At 33.1% G+C, this 19,176-nt stretch overlaps 1 protein-coding gene and 1 pseudogene across 2 annotated transcripts; one reads left to right on the top strand and one right to left on the bottom strand.

Moving 5' to 3' along the window:
- The first annotated feature begins 1,329 nt into the window (after positions 1-1,329).
- On the top strand, positions 1,330-5,604 carry LOC122601370 (annotated as a pseudogene).
- Positions 5,605-6,598: 994 nt separating this feature from the next.
- On the bottom strand, positions 6,599-14,999 carry LOC122598826 (CBL-interacting protein kinase 32-like). 2 transcript variants are annotated; one of them, XM_043771314.1, is made up of 15 exons: positions 14,970-14,999; positions 13,305-13,488; positions 13,044-13,106; positions 12,833-12,904; positions 12,604-12,711; positions 12,400-12,480; positions 12,255-12,308; positions 11,731-11,856; positions 11,555-11,644; positions 10,690-10,812; positions 9,257-9,367; positions 8,769-8,882; positions 8,624-8,680; positions 8,444-8,518; positions 6,599-6,839 (listed from the first exon to the last, which is right to left on the bottom strand). In XM_043771314.1, exons 2-15 carry the CDS (start codon positions 13,473-13,475, stop codon positions 6,765-6,767), a joined length of 1,320 nt encoding a protein of 439 aa, XP_043627249.1. In that variant the 5' UTR covers positions 13,476-13,488; positions 14,970-14,999; the 3' UTR covers positions 6,599-6,764. The 2 variants fall into 2 exon arrangements, with proteins under 2 accessions (XP_043627249.1, XP_043627248.1); XM_043771313.1 differs by lacking the exon at positions 14,970-14,999 and adding an exon at positions 14,784-14,953.
- Positions 15,000-19,176: the final 4,177 nt, after the last annotated feature.

The raw sequence follows: 19,176 nt of genomic DNA, 5'->3' as shown, positions 1-19,176 counted from the left end.
GGTTGTCCGTGCATCGCACAGGGTCTAAGCACTAGTAAGTAAATAAAAACACCCCATAACATAACTCTCGTTCCATTTTCGGTTGCTTCTTCATTTTAAGAGACATAGACAGAATTTTGTCGCAAATAACAGATGATATGTTCAGGTAATTTTTTATTCTATTCTATTATTTTTTATTTTATAAATATAATAATCTTGATATAGTTTTAGTTGTGTAATTATTTTAAGGAGGGTAAATTATGTAGTTTAGCTTAATTTAGAGTTTGTTAGTTAAAGCTTTCATCATTTGAAAAATTGTTATGTTATTGTTAATATAATGAATAAATGTCTGGGCCCTGATTTTTATAGTTTAAAAAATTAATATGTGAGTGTCCGACATCTAAGCTTAGGTACCTAATAACCTTATATTCTCATACCCCATATATATATATACTAGTTCTAATACCCGTATGATGTACGGTTATTATATAGATTCTATCTTAAAAAAATTCGAAAATGTCACATTCATGAGTATGAAATAAATTGTAATTAAAGTAAACAAATGATTGAAGCTAAATTATACTCGTAATAATCAGTAATGATAAATATAATATATGTTTAGTTAAAGTGTTAGATTTACCTTAAATTTTTACAATCACATCAAAATCGGAACTTATAAACATAGTGGATGACGGCAAATAATATAAGTAATAAGAGTTAAAGAATTGAGAAAGAATAAAAAAAACATTTTTATTAATGAGAAAATGATCAGTCAAATAAGGTCATATGTGTTTTGTATATATAAGCCAAGAGTTAGAGTTTTATTCTAAGTCTAATAAGGAAATTGAATTTATATACAACTAAAAAAACTAATTTATAAAATAAATAAATTAAAAGGACACGTGTCGATCAAGGATTACGCCACGTGTCGTTTCAAAAATATGTCAATCTTGTTTTAGTTTATTGATATATATATATATATATATATAGGGGAAGGAATGTGTGAGACAACACCACCCAACTTGGGTGTGATCCCTCACACACCAAAATTTCGGTCAAAGATAGTTATATTTCAGGAAACTAATCCAATCCCTTTAATGTTTATCTGACTTGCTGTTTAAATCTAAGAGACAAACACAAATATTTATAAATGCATTGCTTGTTACAACGACGAAAAGTATCGTTTACACATATAGCTTAGTTACTACTCTTTACTCGTATCATATATCTGTGTATTTTATTATTTACCTATAAATACATTGCTTGTTACAAAGATGAAAAGTATCTATAAAAAGGATCATTTTACCTCAATTTGCTTGTCAGGTTGTCGTCTATGACATTGATATGATAATGGAGATGGACAAAGATATGGACATGAAAATGGAGATGGACAACGACATTGACATGGATGAAGAACTCACTGATCCAGCCAAGATAGTGACAATGCGTGTAATAAACTTTTTTCTTTCCATGAATGTAGTTATAAACGTTTTGAATTATACAATAAGGATTAACGCCGTTGCTTGTTGCTCGTTTGCCTTCTACTTCCATGTAAAATATTACTTTAATTAGATTATAAAATGGATATAAGTAAATCTTTAGCATTTTCTTCAGCTTACTTGAAAAGTGCCGTTTTTTCTTAGTTGTATCTTTTATTCGTATACCTGAGACTCTTTTCTTGTTACAATTTGCAGCAAGTTAATGCACTACATGGTTCAATAAACAAACATCCTCGAGGGTTTTTCGCCGCTCCCTTTTCTTGTCAAGTGAATGAAATTCTGATCAATGATGGAATGCTACTCCTACTGGGCCAACCTATCTTAAAAGCTAAAGTTTGTTCGTCTGTTGTCCCGGTGAAAACATCTTCTGAATCTGAAAAATCACCGTTTAAGAAGTTTTTGGATCAGGAGTATTCATCTGATGGTATGGATCCAATACCTGAGGTACCGGTGCAAACATCTCTTGAATCTTATAATGGCAGCAGCACTCCAATGACAATGCTTGATGATGAAGTCGTTCTGAGAAGGTATGAAAGCTTCAAGAAGTTTGATATTGCTGTGGACCATTCGGATCATATTTTTGCAACACGCCGTTCTGAAATGCAGCAGGTAAGTGTTTCTTCTCATTGGATTGTTCACTTCATCATAATAAAGGCATGCTGTTTTGAAATGCATCATAAGATTTAGTTGTTACCTTTTCATCATATTCACCAACACGTAATATATTTCAGCCCGAATGGCTAAACATGATGAAGAACGAGTGGAGAATTCTTGAGGAACACTTGCCTGGTATGCCTAATTCTTTAGAAATAATAATGCACCTATGTATCTATTGTCATGCATCTAATTCAAACTTAAATAATCGCCAGTCAGAGTTATATGCAAACATAATTTCTATTATATGGCCAGATACCATATTTGTGCGGGGTTATGATTCTAGGATGGATCTCTTACGAGCTGTAATTATCGGGCTAGAGGGCACTCCTTATCAAGATGGTCTCTTTGTCTTTGATGTGTTTTTTCCACAAAGTTATCCTAAAATCCCGCCTGTATGTTTTCCTCATCTTGTGTTATCATCTGTCTGATCGTAATATGTATTTTTTATGACTAATTAATGTTCTATTTCAGCTTGTGCACTATCGCTCTTGCGGTCAAAAAAGTATCAATCCAGTTATTAATAACCATACTGGAGTAGGCTTGAACCTTTTCACTGCGGCCGGCACGTGAGAAATGTTTTGGGTACCTAACACGAGCGTTCTTCAACTTCTGGTCTTGATACAGAATCTGATTTTGAACACAAAGCCCTATTTTAACGGATTTATTAATGCAAGTTTTAGAAAATCCGTGTACGGAGAGTGGTCATCCTTACTATACAATGAGAATACCATAATTAAGTCACTCAAAACAATGGTATATACCATGAACAACCCACCCAAGGTAAAGTTTCTGTTTTCTTTTTCATATTTATTTGGCACAATTAACTAATTAGATGTTTTTGGATAATGCATGCAGAACTTTGAGGATTTGGCGCTTGGTCATTTTCGTAAACGTGCGCATGATATCCTAATTAGATGCAAAGCTTATATGGAAGGTCCGTTAGTGGGCTGTCTTGACACTGATGAGTATGAACCCTGCTCGATCGAGTTCAAGAATGATGTGGCATCATGTATCAATCCCCTTATAGATGCATTCATGAAAATCGGAGCAAAGGAAGCTCAAGAATTCCATTATCTCGCTAAAAAGAGAAAGGCTGTTGCTAAGGAAGATGTCTGACGCAGTGAACAGAAAGGGGAAGGGTATAAGTTCTTTTCTTTCCCTTCCATGATCATTAGATTAAACATGGGTATGGATTTCTGTGTCTGTTACAGTATCTTGTTCAATGTACTGGGAGAATCGAATTCTCTTGTCACCTGTGTTTTGGAATCTTGTTCTATAGTAGACATGCAAATTAATCTATTTTCAAACTTTAATCTTGATGCAGTGATTACCCACTGCTTTTTTTACTATGTCAGATTCAGTTACAATGGTAACAGTGTAAAACAGGCTGAGAGTCGCCCAGAGGGTTTTATTAATGCATATAATATAAACTTTTATACTTTAAAAAGATGTGGTAGGTTGACACTACGTGCCCTGGACATTTTTGACCTACTATAGAACCTTGTCCTTATTGTAGTCCCAACAATTTTGGCTCAGCAACTATACCTTGAGTCTATTTGTTGCATTGTGTTCTCACCTTTCGCCCTGGGCTTTCGAAAGTTCTTATACTTTACATTATTTGCGCTATATGTGTGTATATGTGTATGTGTATGTGTTTATATATTTATGCTTACCTTACGAGTGTGTTAACTGAGGCTCGTTTGTTATATACTGCAGGGCATTGTTAGTGATGATTTACTGTCGTGGAACATGTTTGCCGACAGGGATTGTGTGGTGACGAAGGTTTTGATAGAGTGTCCGATGTGGGTCAAAAAAGGGCAACCTTTGTATGCCTACGATGTAACGAAACTTGAGGTTTGAATTGATATCCAACATATCTAGCATTCTCTGCTTCTTTCATCTTAAAGTTTAGCTTGTCACCTGTGGTTTTCTGTTTCCTGTTTGATGGTCCACTAGAATGTTGTTACACCCCAATCTACTAAAGTAGCAATATCAACATATAATAAGGTTCTGATGGTGAACCATGAATCACGTGTTGGTATCTTTTCTATGGAAGACGTGTTAGTGGGCCAGAAGTTTGCTTGGACTATCCTTGCAGCAAGGCCTAGTAATGAAACTGTTATGAAAAGGTATAGAAACTTCAAGAAGTTTGAGTCTGTGATGGACTGTTCGGATCATTTTTTTCAAGAACAGAGTTCTGCAATGAACCAGGTATGTGTGTGCGTGTGTGTGTGTGTGTGTTCACTTGATAATAATAGGAATAAGAATATGCTGTTGTTACCTTTCATCACTTCTAAACTTTATGATGTATTTCAGCCTTCAAGCTCTTGGACTAACAAGATACGTGAAGAGTGGACGATTCTTGAGGAAAGCTTGCCAGGTATGATCCTTAATTAGAAGTAATTCATATATAGATATTAAGAATGTTTGGGATATTTCTAAATGTAACTTTTTTTTATTCGGTACAGATACCATATTTGTGAGGGTTTATGAATCGAGGATGGATCTTTTAAGAGCTGTAATCATCGGACAAAAGGGAACTCCTTATCACGGTGGCCTCTTCTTCTTTGATATGTGCTTCCCAAGTGACTATCCTAATAGACCGCCTGTATGTCATTTTTGTCTACTTTTTTCGTATTTATGTATACACGCACACACATACCTATACATATTTAGCAGTTAGTTCAAACATATATAGTGATTAGTTGATTTTTTGTTTCAGCTTGTGCATTATCACTCTGGTGGTGTTGCTATCAATCCGAATCTGTCCAAGGGTGGTGAGATTCGTTTAAGCCTTCCCAGAAAAAGTGGTGGTCAACTGATGATGTGGGTGCCTGGCAGTTCGACTGTGCTCCAGCTTCTGGTCTCCATGCAGAAATCGATTTTCAATGCACATCCTTTATACAATGATTTTACATATGCAATTATTAGCGACTCTCCCTATGCACAACAGTCTTCGGTCCGTTACAATGAGAATATCCATGTAAAATCACTAAAGACAATGATATATATCATGAACAATCTCCCCAAGGTAAAATTGATTTTTTTTTTTTCTTCTTTAATTATTATGCTTCTGGGTTTTGCTTGCCTTCCTACTTACTTTTATATGCTTATCTATTGTGACATTGCATGATGCATGCAGAACTTTGAGAATTTTGTTTCCGGGGTATTTTTGCAAATGTGCACGTGAGATCCTAACAATGGCATACGACCAGCAGCCCTACTCGGCCACATACGAGAAAGATGTGTATTTATTTTGCCAGCCCCTCGTGACTGCATTCTGGAATATGGGCGCAGATACAATGCAAATATCTTTTTCGAAAAAGAAGTAGGAATCCCTCTATGTTGATTTGTGCTTATGTTTGTAATTAGTGAAAGACGTATATGCCAAATCATGTACTGCAATATCTTCATCTTTGATGGATTGATGGATGGATATTTTAAATATTTAATTTGTTGGTTTTGGTGATTTACGATTCTCACGTCAAATTGGTGTATCTTGGATCATAGCACACAGGTTCACTGTGCTGTTTGTGGCATTCAGAGTCGTCTGGTTTTTGTTCCATTATGTTTTATATTTTTGGTTCTAGCCCGAGATGAATAATCTTTTGAGCTTTTTCTGTTTTTTGCTGATTGTGCAAATTAAAGTTTGTTTCAAAAACTATACATTCTGGAAAAATGTTTTCGAACATTAACCACTTATTAAGGACGTTAATGTCATAGTTCCACATTAAGTACCCCGCATGGCCGCATGCCATATGCGGCAAGTGTTTCGAGTCTAATTGCTGGACGTCCTTGGTATATTGACTATGAAGCGGGGCAACTCTACTATGGCCAGGCCAACATTTGCCATCAATATAAACTTTTGGATGTAATTTTAAGTATGGTTTTATCATATACTCGTTTCAATATAGTCCACCATATATAAGAACTTGATGTAAACGTTCGCTTCAGGTACCCTCTGACATTGGTAAGTATGCATCAAATTGGCTTATTATCGATTCGTATGCTAATTATGCATATGGTAGAGGGACATTTATGCAATGAAAAAAAAAAACGTTCTGTATTAGTGGAATTGAACTTTTGCATGAAACAGAATGAGTGCTTATTCAGAGTCTTCTTATTAAGATCTATTCTAATTTTATCAATGCATCAGAGATATATTGAACTCATATTTTAATTCATATACCAATATTCGTACCAAATCCATTTACAAAACAAACATACCCTCGAATATTTTTATTATTAAACAAGAGATCCAACTATTTTGGTGGCCAATTCAAAGGTTCAACTGGTTGGATCAGATTGGTAAAAACCACTTTCAGTGTATATAAACCCAGCCATGTGCTCTGTTTGATGCCCGGTTGGCAGTTGTAGTGGTCTAACCAGCTAACTAGGTTCGGTTTTCATAATAGTACTTAGATGAGTCATGTTAATGGTATGGGTTGTTTAAAGTTTTCAAGTGACCAAAAGAATCAAAATATATAGCGATTTTTACAACTTGCTTTTAACTACACTTTTGAACCAAACATACAACTGGTTAAAGTGTCTATCTACAAGTAAAAAGTGTCCAATGATAGAAACAAACAACAAAGCTTTCAATCAATCAACAGAAAAAAAAAAAAAGCTCTACTTTGTTTCTTGCATATCCTCTTCTGTTTTCCAAACAACATCATTGAGACTACTGGAAAGCCTTTTGTAGAACTGCACCAAACAAAAACAAAACATAAACTCAAAATCAGAATGTAGTTGCGCATATACTTCGAAAGTTAAGCAAACCAGAAGTTAAATGATGAGTTGCAGACGAGAAACTAATGTTAACTAGGAAGTTTGAGCAATTTTTAGAAGCGTCAGTGTTCATGGCCGAGGGTAGGGGGAAAGGGGAAACCTTCAAGTCAAAAGAAAACAAAAAATTGCAACACAAAAAATTAATAAAAACCGCATGAGATATAAGTAAGACACTTTTTTAAAAAACTTCAAAAAATATTTTAAAGCGTAAAAAAAAAACAAAAACACTATGCATAACAAAAAAGCTATAAAAACAAAAAATTAATAAAAAAAAATATTTAGAAGAAAAAAACAAAATGCTAGAAAAAAACCAAAGAAACTGTTTAAAAATATATAAAATCAACCAAAAAGCTACAAAATAAATGTTACAGATAACAAAATATCAAAATTGTAGAGAGAAAAAAAAAAACAAAATGGCAAAACACAAAAACCAAAAAAAAAAAATCCAACAAAAGTTACTAAAAGAAACCAAAATGTTAAAAAACCCAAAAATACAAAGCTTACGTAACTTTTATAAATTTTGAAACTTTAAGGTCTAAAGAAAAAAGAAAAAGGAAAAAATGGTTGACATTAAACACCCCATAAGATGCTAGGTTTTGAACCAAGGACAATTGAATTCAAGTGTAGGGCATCAACCACCCTAAAGAAGATAATGGATAACATCCAGTTTCTTTAAAAAAGAAGATAATGAATAACATAACGCCCAACCAACTCGGCTGACTAGCGAATCGCGAGTGCTTGTGCCTATGCGGGTAGTACTCAGAGTCCTCGGTTGGCACGGCTCGACTCGGTGCACTAACAGCAAAAACCTTCTACTCTAGTTGTATCACGATGAAAGTGACACTTTGCCATTATATTAGTTGCTATAGGTGGAATTTTTGACTCATTACTTACATAGGCAAGCCGGGCATGGTTATACTTTCATCTCAAACTGGAAAAATGTGTATTTAGAGACATGGATAGTATGAAAACTTGGTCAAAAGTCACCCAAAGTGTACATAGAGTATATGCATTCTTAAATTTTATTTATATTTATTAGTGTTATCGTATAGTTTCAGTGTTTAACTTATCATGCCAGTTCTCTATAAGTTTCAAAAACAAAATACAAAACACTATCTTGGTTCAACCATACCCTTGTTGACCCCTTTCTCATTCTATGAATTAGACCCACTAGTAATACTAACTATATGTAACATCAAACGTACAACAATAAACAAGAGGCTCTACATGCAAAACCACCCATATAGAAGTCATTACGCAAGCTAAACGACATCTGGACAAAATTACAAAGCCTCTTAGAAATTAGAGTTTTATTCAACATTATAGGCCCCCAATTAGCGTGTTAACTTAAGTTAGTCTATAGAGTACCCAAAGACACTACTTATGTAAAGAAAACATAGGGAAAAAAGTTATATTGCTTGGACTTTACGGTGGTTTTTATGTACATAACCAATACTTCTATGAGGTATACATTCATATTAAGAAACAGTTACGCCACTCGAAATACATGAATAGCGTACCTTATGAAATTCCAATGTATCTCCTTTTGCTTTCCGCACTTCAACCATGTGAAGTGACGGTGCTACTTCAAATACCTAATAGAGGACGCAGTTCGTATATAATATTACCATGTCAAAATCTTTTCTTTTACTAAAATTTATTCATCATAAACTGATTATTCAAAAAAAAAAAAAAAATACCTCAGTAGCAATATTGAGGTTCCCTTTTCGCCCGGCTTTGCTATTCTGAAGCCTTAACTGAAGTGAAAACAAGAAAATGATTACTCATCCACAAATCTAGCATTTCCATGTTTATGACGAATATACTTTAAGTACTAAGCTTGACCTTATAGTTTTTCTTGTGCACATCAAAACCAAGAGGTTTTACAGCTTCTTCGATTTTACTAACTATCTCATTCGCCGGGCATTTTGATGTGAATCTTGTCTCCCTTTTGAATCCCTGCAGCCAAGTTTATTTCCATCCAAACACAAGTGAAATTTAGTGATGCAGAATAACAAATAGAAACTTCAGTGACCAAGCTGAATTTGCTCACACTAGGATCTGAACCCAAGGCCTCTAATCTCAGGTTACCCCATGTACCAATCCTTTTATTGATGATTGGTGAAAAATTAGAGTATTTTAGTAATAAAATCCTTGTACAGTCATATATGGCACTCTGTATATCTACAAAATGATTACTTTTTGTGCAGAAAGTGTTACGGGTCAATCAAGTCTGAGCCGAAACATTTTGCCAATGTCGATAAATAAAAGTTTAATGATATCAAAGAAACAACATCCAACTGGAAGAAGCGACAGAAAGTGTGAGCATTAACCTCTTCCCCTTCAAACAGATTTCCAAGGTTGAGCCCCTTTGACATAGAAATTAGTTCAAAAGCATTCATGGCTGCTGGATGTTCTTCTTTCCTTTCTGTCACATGATACTCCTGTTTATAACATATATAAGAACTTTCAGAAACTAAATTAAGCATTTTTGAATAATGCGGCGGATAAGCTTGAAATGATAACAAGAGAGCAAACAATACGTAGAGTTAACTCCTATGTAGACAGAAACTCAACAAAGGTAAGTAAAATTGAAGAGAAAGAATATCTAGGATACAAAGCGCCCGGAGTAAACACAAGTCCCACATTGGAAAAAAACAACTCTATGCAAGTATAATAGTTTATAAGCTTATGGGCTGCTCCCTGTATCACCAAATGGTTTAGTGTGGAACCCCATCGAGTTGGCCTTGAATGCTTGATGAGCCCTCTTATCCAACTAACTACTGAACCTAGATGTGCTGTCCACTTATGAATTGGTTGATGTAGGTTCTGTTTTATCTCAAATGTGTCAAATAGATGGTATAGTATACCGTGAAACAAGTTAAATGGCGAGTTGGAACCCAACTTAAATAGACATGCATGCAACATGAGAGACAAAATAAACCTTGCTCCTTACTCATCTGATATATCATAATTCCCCGTAGAAATGTTATTTCTTGGTGGTAAAAGGGTCCAGCATGCTTAGCATCCAATTAGCATGTGACCTGAGTACAAATATGATAACTATGGAAAAGATAGAATCTGTGTACACCCTTTCAGTGCGTTGACATCGTCAACACAAAGTCATCATTATCTAGAAAGAGCATCACATGGTACGGGATATAGATTAACATATGGTTTAGTAGGTTTACCAAACACATTTTTCTTACTAAAACCAACCATGAACGAAAAAGTTATGTAAAACTCTAATTCCGGATCCCACTTTGATTTCGACCTTTTTCTATTTCAAAAAGAATATTTAACTCATTAAACAAGTTATCTGTTAGGTAAATTCTATAGTGATTCCGCATAATGAGCATTGATACTCTTTGCCTTGAGGGAGCTTGGGAATCAATCCATTCAACTTATCAATTGTACTTGCAGCAGGTGAACATGAAATGTCACTGCCAGCTTGCATACTTTGGGAACCCTAGTTTTGATGAATGAAGATGAAATTTTTTTTAAACCAGATCAAAAGCATAATCAAGAACTTTTCAAATCAAACTCCCATATGACCCAACGGCATTTTTACAGGTCAGTCAACTATTTATGGTGGTTATTAAGTATGGTTTAGTTCTAAGATCCTGGTGATTTAATGTCTTATGCTTAATGAATTATTCACATGGGGAAACAATACAGTTCATGTTGAGCTAACAAGCTGAGATAGTAAGCTACTTAAGGAAGTTTTTGAAGATTAAAGGTACTATAATAAAGTTTGTAAACTCACTTCCGAATTTTGAAAAGCTGCTTCCACGTCATCAAAATTTGTTTCTTCTTTCTCGATGAATTCAGGTTGTTTAAAACCTTTTTTAAACCACTCGTCATTCAAGAGCTCAGATATTGTGATCCGCTGTGGTAAAATGACGGTGTTAAGATTGTATAACAAAAATAAATCATGGTGATAGTAAAATGCAGTGTGATACTCTTAAAGTACAAATACTCTGTGATTAGATGCTGTCTACTACCGCTGCATTATAACTAGTTGAGAAAGCAAAATATTCATATTAAACACATTCAAGGAAAGCCAAGTTCAATTATTTACAGAAAACAATCACTCAACTAGAGTTCCTTAGTTCTTGGTTTCTCTTATCTATTTCCCTTTTATCAGCTACCAAAGGTGAAGATAACTTACATATATAGTCTACATTGCCAGGTCACTTCAAATTAATACAGAAATAGGTCATTCCTTCCGTCCATCTATAGAGATCATTAGTTGCATGATACTTTATTTTAGTCAAGAACTACATGCATCAAATGTTATTTTGACTGTGTTAAAAAATCATATCCAGTAAATATAACTTGAAGTCGCCTGATGAGATCTTCTTATTAGGAATAACCTACTATTTAGATGTTAAATAATCAGTTTCATAGCAGCTGTTGAATAAATAACTACTGCTTTTAATATTGTAGAAGCATATCCAAAGTTCCAAACACTATCTCATTCAGTCCCTTCAATTAATGTTTACTATCTGATTCCTAGAGTTCTCATAATCGGTTTTGAAGCGCAAATTTGAAGATCTCCTAAAAACCATTCCTGAATAAAGAAGGCACGACCTCAATAACTACATGTCAAAGCAAGTGCATACACATACCGTCATAGGATTGGGATCTAATATACGAGTTATCAACTTCATGGCAGTAAAAGAGACCCACGGGGGGCAAGTGAACTCTGCAGCTGAGATCTGCATTCACGCCAGCAAAACTAACTTAAAAGGAGATGAATCAAGGAGAGAGTAAACTGTACAATACACTTCAGTTTAATGCTCACTTTTTTATATAGGTTCATAAGATTAGAATCATCAAATGGCAAGTAACCTGCAAGCAGTACAAAGAGTATGACTCCACACGACCATAAATCTGCAGTTGCTCCATCATAGCCGTGATCATTTAAGACCTAAAAAAGATGTAACGTCATTAGGAGATGGACTATATAAAGATGTGTATGCATTAGAAATGAGAAATCTGACCCACTTACTTATGAATGGGTCAGGCTGGATTATGTTTAATGAGGGCAAAATGAACGAAAAAAGCAAAAGATTGAGCTAAAACAGAAACAATCCTATGGGTTGAACATGTCAGAAGTCTCCCAATGTGTATTGTTAATTTGTTATTGCATGCAATCTCCTAAATTGCTTTATGTAAGCAATCAGATTGCAATTGAAATAAAATAGTTCTTCGTGAAACTATTTAGGACATTCCCCGCTTTGCTACATAACCCAACCTGCTGGACCCACCCATATTATGATTCCCAGTATGCATATTCAATAAAGAGGGATAAGTAAAAGTTATTACCTCAGGAGCGACATAATTTGGAGTTCCACAGGTTGTGTGAAGCAAGCCATCAGCCTGTAAAATTGATCTTAAAAATTAAATTTATATATTTGACATTTTTCCATGATATAAACATTAATAACTTAAAAGTTACATCTTTGATTACCCTAACTTGTCGAGAGAGGGCACTCAGTCCAAAATCCGAAACTTTGAGGTTTCCAGAAGAATCTAGAAGCAAATTTTCAGGCTGCAGTAAAAGCAATTTTAGAATGTAGTGAGACAATAGAGACCTACAAATATCATTTTTGCATTCATGACTATGTCTATTAAAGGATGGAAAATTGTAAGAACAAAATACAATGTTGACTACCTTTAGATCTCTATGATATACGCCCCGGCTATGGCAATAGTCAACAGCATTGATAAGCTGTTGAAAATATTTTCTGGCTTCATCTTCATGCATTCTTCCATGGTTCACCTTCATAATCATAAAAGTGACATTAAGGTACTACATTCTCTCTACTCCTTTATATGGTGTCACATTTAGCAAATAGTTTAGAAGAAAAACAAAGTCAAAAATACAAAAATCAGAAAATTACTATTTTATCGAAAAGCTCTCCTCCTGTGACAAATTCCAGTACGATAAATATCTTGGTTTTGCTCCCCATAACCTGAAGGAACAGAATACTGTTAAAGGAAACACAAGATATTATCGCACTTAATACTTTTTAGCAGGACCCCATGAAAAATGAAATATTGTTAACAAAGTTCACTATGGATTCCATTTCATTTACAAGAAAATTTAAAGACCTCGTATAGGCGGACAACATTGGGATGCTTGATCAACTTCATAGTCGCTATTTCCATTTTTATCTGCATCACCAGGACCATACAAGAGGGTTAAAGAACCAAACTTGATGCGTAGAAGCAAACAGACAGCAGTGCAACTCTTTCATCAAATTCTCTAAAGCTTTAAAGAGATTATAACTTATAAAAAAAAAAGTGATCAAATAATGCTAAAAGCCTAAATATGTCATAAGCATCAGACAAAATCGTGAGAGCTAAAGTAACCTGTTCAGCCATTTTATGCTTAACAACTTTTTCTTTGTCAAGAATCTTGAGAGCCACAGGTTCCCCAGTTTCAGAATTCCTAGCAAACTTGACTTTAGCGAAAGTTCCCTCACCAATAGTCCGTCCCACCTCATACTTACCGACTCGTCGTTTGATTTTGGGAGGATTCATTGTAGCTTATTATCTGATAACAAAACATTATTCCCTAATCAAGAGATGATATAATGCTACAACAACATAGAATTAACATTATTCCCTAATCAAGAGATGATATAATGCTACAACAACATAGAATTAAGGACCAAAATGACCCGACTATTCGGAATTCAATCCACACACACGAAAATTTGTCCCGAGTGGGAATACAACCGAACACGTTTTGGTCTGCACGGTCCCATTTCTGGCACAAATTGTATCATCATGTGTTTAAGAGATGGAATAACAATCTCATTATATAGATAGGGTCAAAGTTAACATACTTAATATGCTAATCCTAATAATCAAACAATTACTAAAATTTTCAAGAATTTATTTTTACAATGTCCAACAAATTAAAGCCCAGTTACCCAATGGCGAAAGGCATCCCACACTCCCACGAAAGCCAAGGGAAAACCCTTCGCCCGAATGCCCACTACGAGTCATGGATCAGATTTGAACTCAAGACCTACCTATCTAATATCTAATATCTAATACTTTTAATATAATATAATACTATCTTATAAAGCATTTTGCCTTTTTTTCAAATCTCAATTAAGTAATTAAACTATCTAAATTAGCGATCTTCTTTATTCACTAATACTATAACATCTCTACCTAATATACCTAAAATACCCTTAAATCTCAACCATTTATTTTTCTCTCTCCTCAAATCTCAACCACTCATTTTTTCTCTCAACTCCATAAATCATTTTATTTCTCTAATTCATTCAAAATCTTTTATCTCAAAAACCGTATATCGATAAATTTTAAAATTTGTATGAGTGTTCTTAAAATTTCATGCTCTTTCATTAGAGATGTCATTCGATATATTATCGACGAATTTTTAAATCCGAGGGCGGAGCCCGTACGGCTAAGGCATTTGCCTATCATACTCTATGACTTGACCTATCACCCACACCGTCTCACCGCCGCAACGCACGGGCACTACCTCTCGTTGTCTCAAATGCATTTCTTCATTTCCCAATTAAGCTAAAGCTTATAGACAATAAAAAATTTTAAAAAAAATGAGAAAAAATATATAGGAAATTCAGACAGTAAAAGAAGGAGCATAACAAAGCAGTGGGAATTCAATGAAAGTGAGTTACAGTAGATCCAACTTAATCCAAAAACAGTAACCCCTCCCTGATACTTGAAAACAACTACATACTAATCCAATCCAACTTGTATAATATATGCAATTGAAAACAGCACATAAATACTTACATACATACTGTAAATATATATGCAATATAATTAAGATTAAGATGGATAGATAGATACCTAAAGCTTAGATTAGAGTAGACTGAGTGAAATTGAGAAGAAGAATAATTGAATAGACAGTACAACTTAACACAACTAATCAAATAGCTATTGAAATAATATTACTAGTAGTGACGGTCGGAACAAATAAAAAAACTTCTAAAGAGTATGATGAGAATAATAACTAGAATGTAGTCTTGTACATACTTGTAGTGAGATGCCCACGAATGATATATCCTCTAAAAATACATATCATTGATTCATTTCCTTTTTTTTTTTTTTTTAAAGGAACGAGCATGTTACCTATGTATTGCGGCGGCGATAATATTAGTTGCGATGTGGTGACGTTGATGGATGGTGATAGCATCGTCGACTAGTGGTGTAGGAAATTGATACAAACATAAACATATTTGAAATTAGGGATACTAATATATATATATATATATATATTTTAAAAGATTATAGAATGATTGTGTAAGTTAATTAATTAAAGGTAAAATGGTAATTTCGTATGTCCCAAAGTTGTAAACTTTTCAACATAGGTGTATAATTTTTATATAGTAGTATAAATATGAGGTTGTTAGGCATCTAAGTTGGGTGAAAAACCTCTTACATACCTTTTTTTAAACCATAAAAATTATAGGTGGCCAATCATTTATTTAAAATATTAAAATATTGGTATGTAGGGGGTTTTTCCACCCAAGCTGAGTGCATAACAGCCCCATACTCATTTTTTTTCCTTTTTTCTATAATCTATTATTTCCTTAATACGAGTAAAATTTTAAGTTATTGTTGGTAGTTAGTACTTAGTAGTAAGCTAGCACAGTATCCACGCAATGCAACGGTGGTTGTGGCGGCAAAGGTGCAGTGGTGGGGGAGACAGTTGGTGGTGGAGGCAGCGTTTGAGTGGTGTTGATAATTGATTTAAAGTTAATTGATGTAAAAGGTTAATGGATATATTTTGAATAAATGACTGATATTGTAATTTAACCAATAACGGTATTTTAGATAATTCTACATGACTTTTAAAGAGATGGTTGTTTTATTTATTAAATAGTATAAAAGAATAGATTAGGTGTATATGGGAATTATGATTAAGAAATAAGGATATTTTGGGTATAAAAAAGTGTTGAATTTCCTAAGATAGGAGAAGTCAAAATATGTTTTATAAGGTGTTATAGATAATACTAATCTTTACTCTCTTGTAAGAAATACTCGTTGTCAGGCATGTGCACGGGCTAAAACCCAACCCGATGTGTGCAAACCCGTGACCCGACCCGTTATCACATATTGTTCAGCTCCAAGGGCTCAAGTTCGATTTAGGTATATATATACATGCTTTCTATCTATATCCGCATCTAAAGTGGATACAACATTAAATATGATATTAAACAATGTTTATATTTGTTTTATTTTAATAGTTCGATGTGTATTTTTTAACCGAATCTCTAATTGGTTTAATTTTTGTTTCTAAAAGTTTTGTTTATGTCTTATTTACATTATATATTTCATATCTCTTAACTTGTTTAACTTACTCTATACGAAGTACTTTGTATACTTAAATATTCTTATAAGAATTTATAAATAAACTAAAATAACACTCTCGTTTCCATTATAAAAATAAAAATAAATAAATAAAGTTAATAAATAAAAGTAAAAAAACACGACAACACAAGGTTTGATAATTGCGAGTTATGAAAAAGCATATAAGAACGTTCAGTCTATAGTGAGTAATATCAAATCAATTATGTTTTTGTTAGACGGGCATGATACCCGCGCAATGCGGCAGCGTTAAAGGGGACGACGGTCTTGTGGTGTCGGTGATGGTGTTATTGGTGGTGGTGGCGGTGTCAATTGGTGTAGGAGTGTATGTTGATTTAAAGGTGATAGTGAAAATATTTTAGAAGATAAGGATTGAAGCGTAAATTAATTTATTAAAAGTATAAAATGTCAAGGGCAATTTCGGTAATTTAAAGACAGAATTTTCTAAAAATAAAAATAGGTCTTTTGCTTTATAAGAGAGTAAAAATATGGATATAAATAAACGAATTAATATACATACCATAAAAATTGATACATTTACCATATATTACAATAATTAAAACAACGAAGTATATTTGTGGTAAATTAATCAAAAATTATGGGGAGTGATATATCTATAACAAATTTTAGTTATTTACAACAATGCATGCTTTAAACAGTTATACACTGTAGTATAATATGTACTTTTGTTTTAAAGGGCTAAAATATATTGTAGATATATCATTTCCCAAAAATTATTATACTCTCTCCATCCCATTTTAATTGTCTTGTTGACTAACTTTAACCGTAAATAACTTTGTTTGTGTCATGTAACACTTGATATAAAATATATGAATGGATTGAGTGTTTAATGTACTTTTCGTTCATATAAGTTTCATCAACTACTATATAATACAAACAAAGTTATTTACAGTCAAAGTTAGTTATCATGACAACTAAAATGAGACGGAGGGAGTAGTACAAATATCACCTCATATAAATAATGCAAAATAACACCGAACCAATACATGCCTACCTCCTCTTATACAGAGTTTCTGTTTATTAGAGTGGGCCAATAGCAAGATTTGAACATGTGGTGTTAAAACCACAACAAATTAGATGTATGAGTTTTGTTACTTTGTAGGCCCGTTTTTTTCTAATCTACTATAAATCTAAAAGGGCATGTAGGTTCCTAGAAACCGTGGTATTTTACTGTATATAACTTAAATAAATACTACTCGTACAAAAATATAACAAAACCAAAATCATATTTGGTTATCGTTAGTTTCGATGTGCAATATGAACGGTTTAAAGATAAATTTAAGATTGAAGGCGTGCCTCTTTATATATATATTTCTTCATTTTTGAAAGCATTTTAGTTGCACCCAAATTTGAATTTAAGATCTCAAAGTCTCTAATAAGTCTTTCTAAATAACAATTCATCCATTGATGGTTGAATTTTTTTAGAGTTCCACAATTGTACTTAGTTAATCAGATTCTCGTGATAATTTAATTAGTCAAATTTAAAGTTAAAAGACTAATTTTTATATCATTATTGGTCATCGGCATTATTGGTCATCGGCAATTGACAGAACAAGACTAACGATATGGATCCGGAACTGTTCAAGAAAAAAAAAAAGAAAACGATATGGATCCGGATGTAATACATTTGGTTGCTTTGGGCTTTTTCTAATTTTTTGGATTACAATGGGTGGTCTAAAACCTAACGCTAATGGGTCGGACAAAACTACATCTTCAAATTTAACGGGTCATATATCAAGAGAATGAAAAAATAGATGGATATTCGGCAAAACTAGTTCTTTGACTTTTTTCCCTAGCTGATGACTCTTTTGTCTCCTTGTTCTCCAAAATCAACATTTGTCAGCTACATGTTTTTTATTTACCCGATTTTAAATAGGGAAAATTACACTTTTGATCCCTGAACTTGACACATTTTTCACTATTTAGTCACAAAACTTCAAAAATTGCAAATACACTGAACTTGTCACTTTTTTTCACTTTTGGTCACTGCGTCAACTTTGTTAGTTTTTCCCCGTTAACTTTCCCAGATTCGTTAATTTTCATTCACTTTTCATCCTTCCCATTATTCCATAACTAAAATCGATAATCGGTCCAACTTCAGGTTTTATATATTGTTTTGGCCGATTAGTGAAAATACATATTCATTTATTATGTTTTGAAACAAATTTTTTATGTTTACAGTTACTATCTATTTGTTATACAGTAGTTTAATTAGTTAAAATAATTGTTTTTTTTTAACGACGATGAAATAATTGTTATTGAAATTTTTATATATAAAGATAGATTTATTTAGTGACTATGTTTGAATTTCGAGTCTTCTTATGTCTACTTTAACCGTAATATTTTTTTTGTGTTATATAAACTTATATAGTTTTTCTTAATTCAATTTATTAACTATAAATAAACGAAAATAAAAATAAGATATTGTAATGTTTATCTGAAGTAACGTGTTGTAGGTTTTTTTTAATAATCTATAACGCCTTATGATTTAACCATAAATATTTTTGTCTATGTTATATAAATTTGTTATAAAACATATAATAATGAACTAATTTTTAAATATATTTTTCATTGATAAAATTTACACCAACTACTATATGTTATAAATAAAAATGTTTAGAGTCAAAGTTAAAAGTAAAAATATTAAGAAAAAATCAAAATAATAACATTTAAAATTGGACGAATGACGTATATATAAAAAAATTTAGGTAAATTACACTTTTCATCACTGAAGTTTGTCGATTATCGATTTTAGTTATGGAATAATTGAAAGGACGAAAAGTGAAAAAAAAACTAACGAATCTGTACAGCTTAACGGAGCAAAACTAACGAAACTGGGCGCAGTGACCAA

Source organism: Erigeron canadensis, chromosome 5 (assembly GCF_010389155.1).
Source record: "Erigeron canadensis isolate Cc75 chromosome 5, C_canadensis_v1, whole genome shotgun sequence".
NCBI lineage: Eukaryota > Viridiplantae > Streptophyta > Magnoliopsida > Asterales > Asteraceae > Erigeron > Erigeron canadensis.
Note: the sequence above shows the minus strand (reverse complement) of the source record. Positions and strands in the feature narration are given on the sequence as shown.

Coding starts and splice junctions, on each gene's coding strand:
- LOC122598826 (XM_043771314.1), bottom strand. CDS start 13,475: ATGAATCCTCCCAAAATCAAACGACGAGTCGGTAAGTATGAGGTGGGA. Junction 13,107..13,304: donor AGCATAAAATGGCTGAACAG/GTTACTTTAGCT, acceptor CTGGTGATGCAG/ATAAAAATGGAAATAGCGAC. Junction 8,519..8,623: donor ACCTCAATATTGCTACTGAG/GTATTTTTTTTT, acceptor GTCCTCTATTAG/GTATTTGAAGTAGCACCGTC.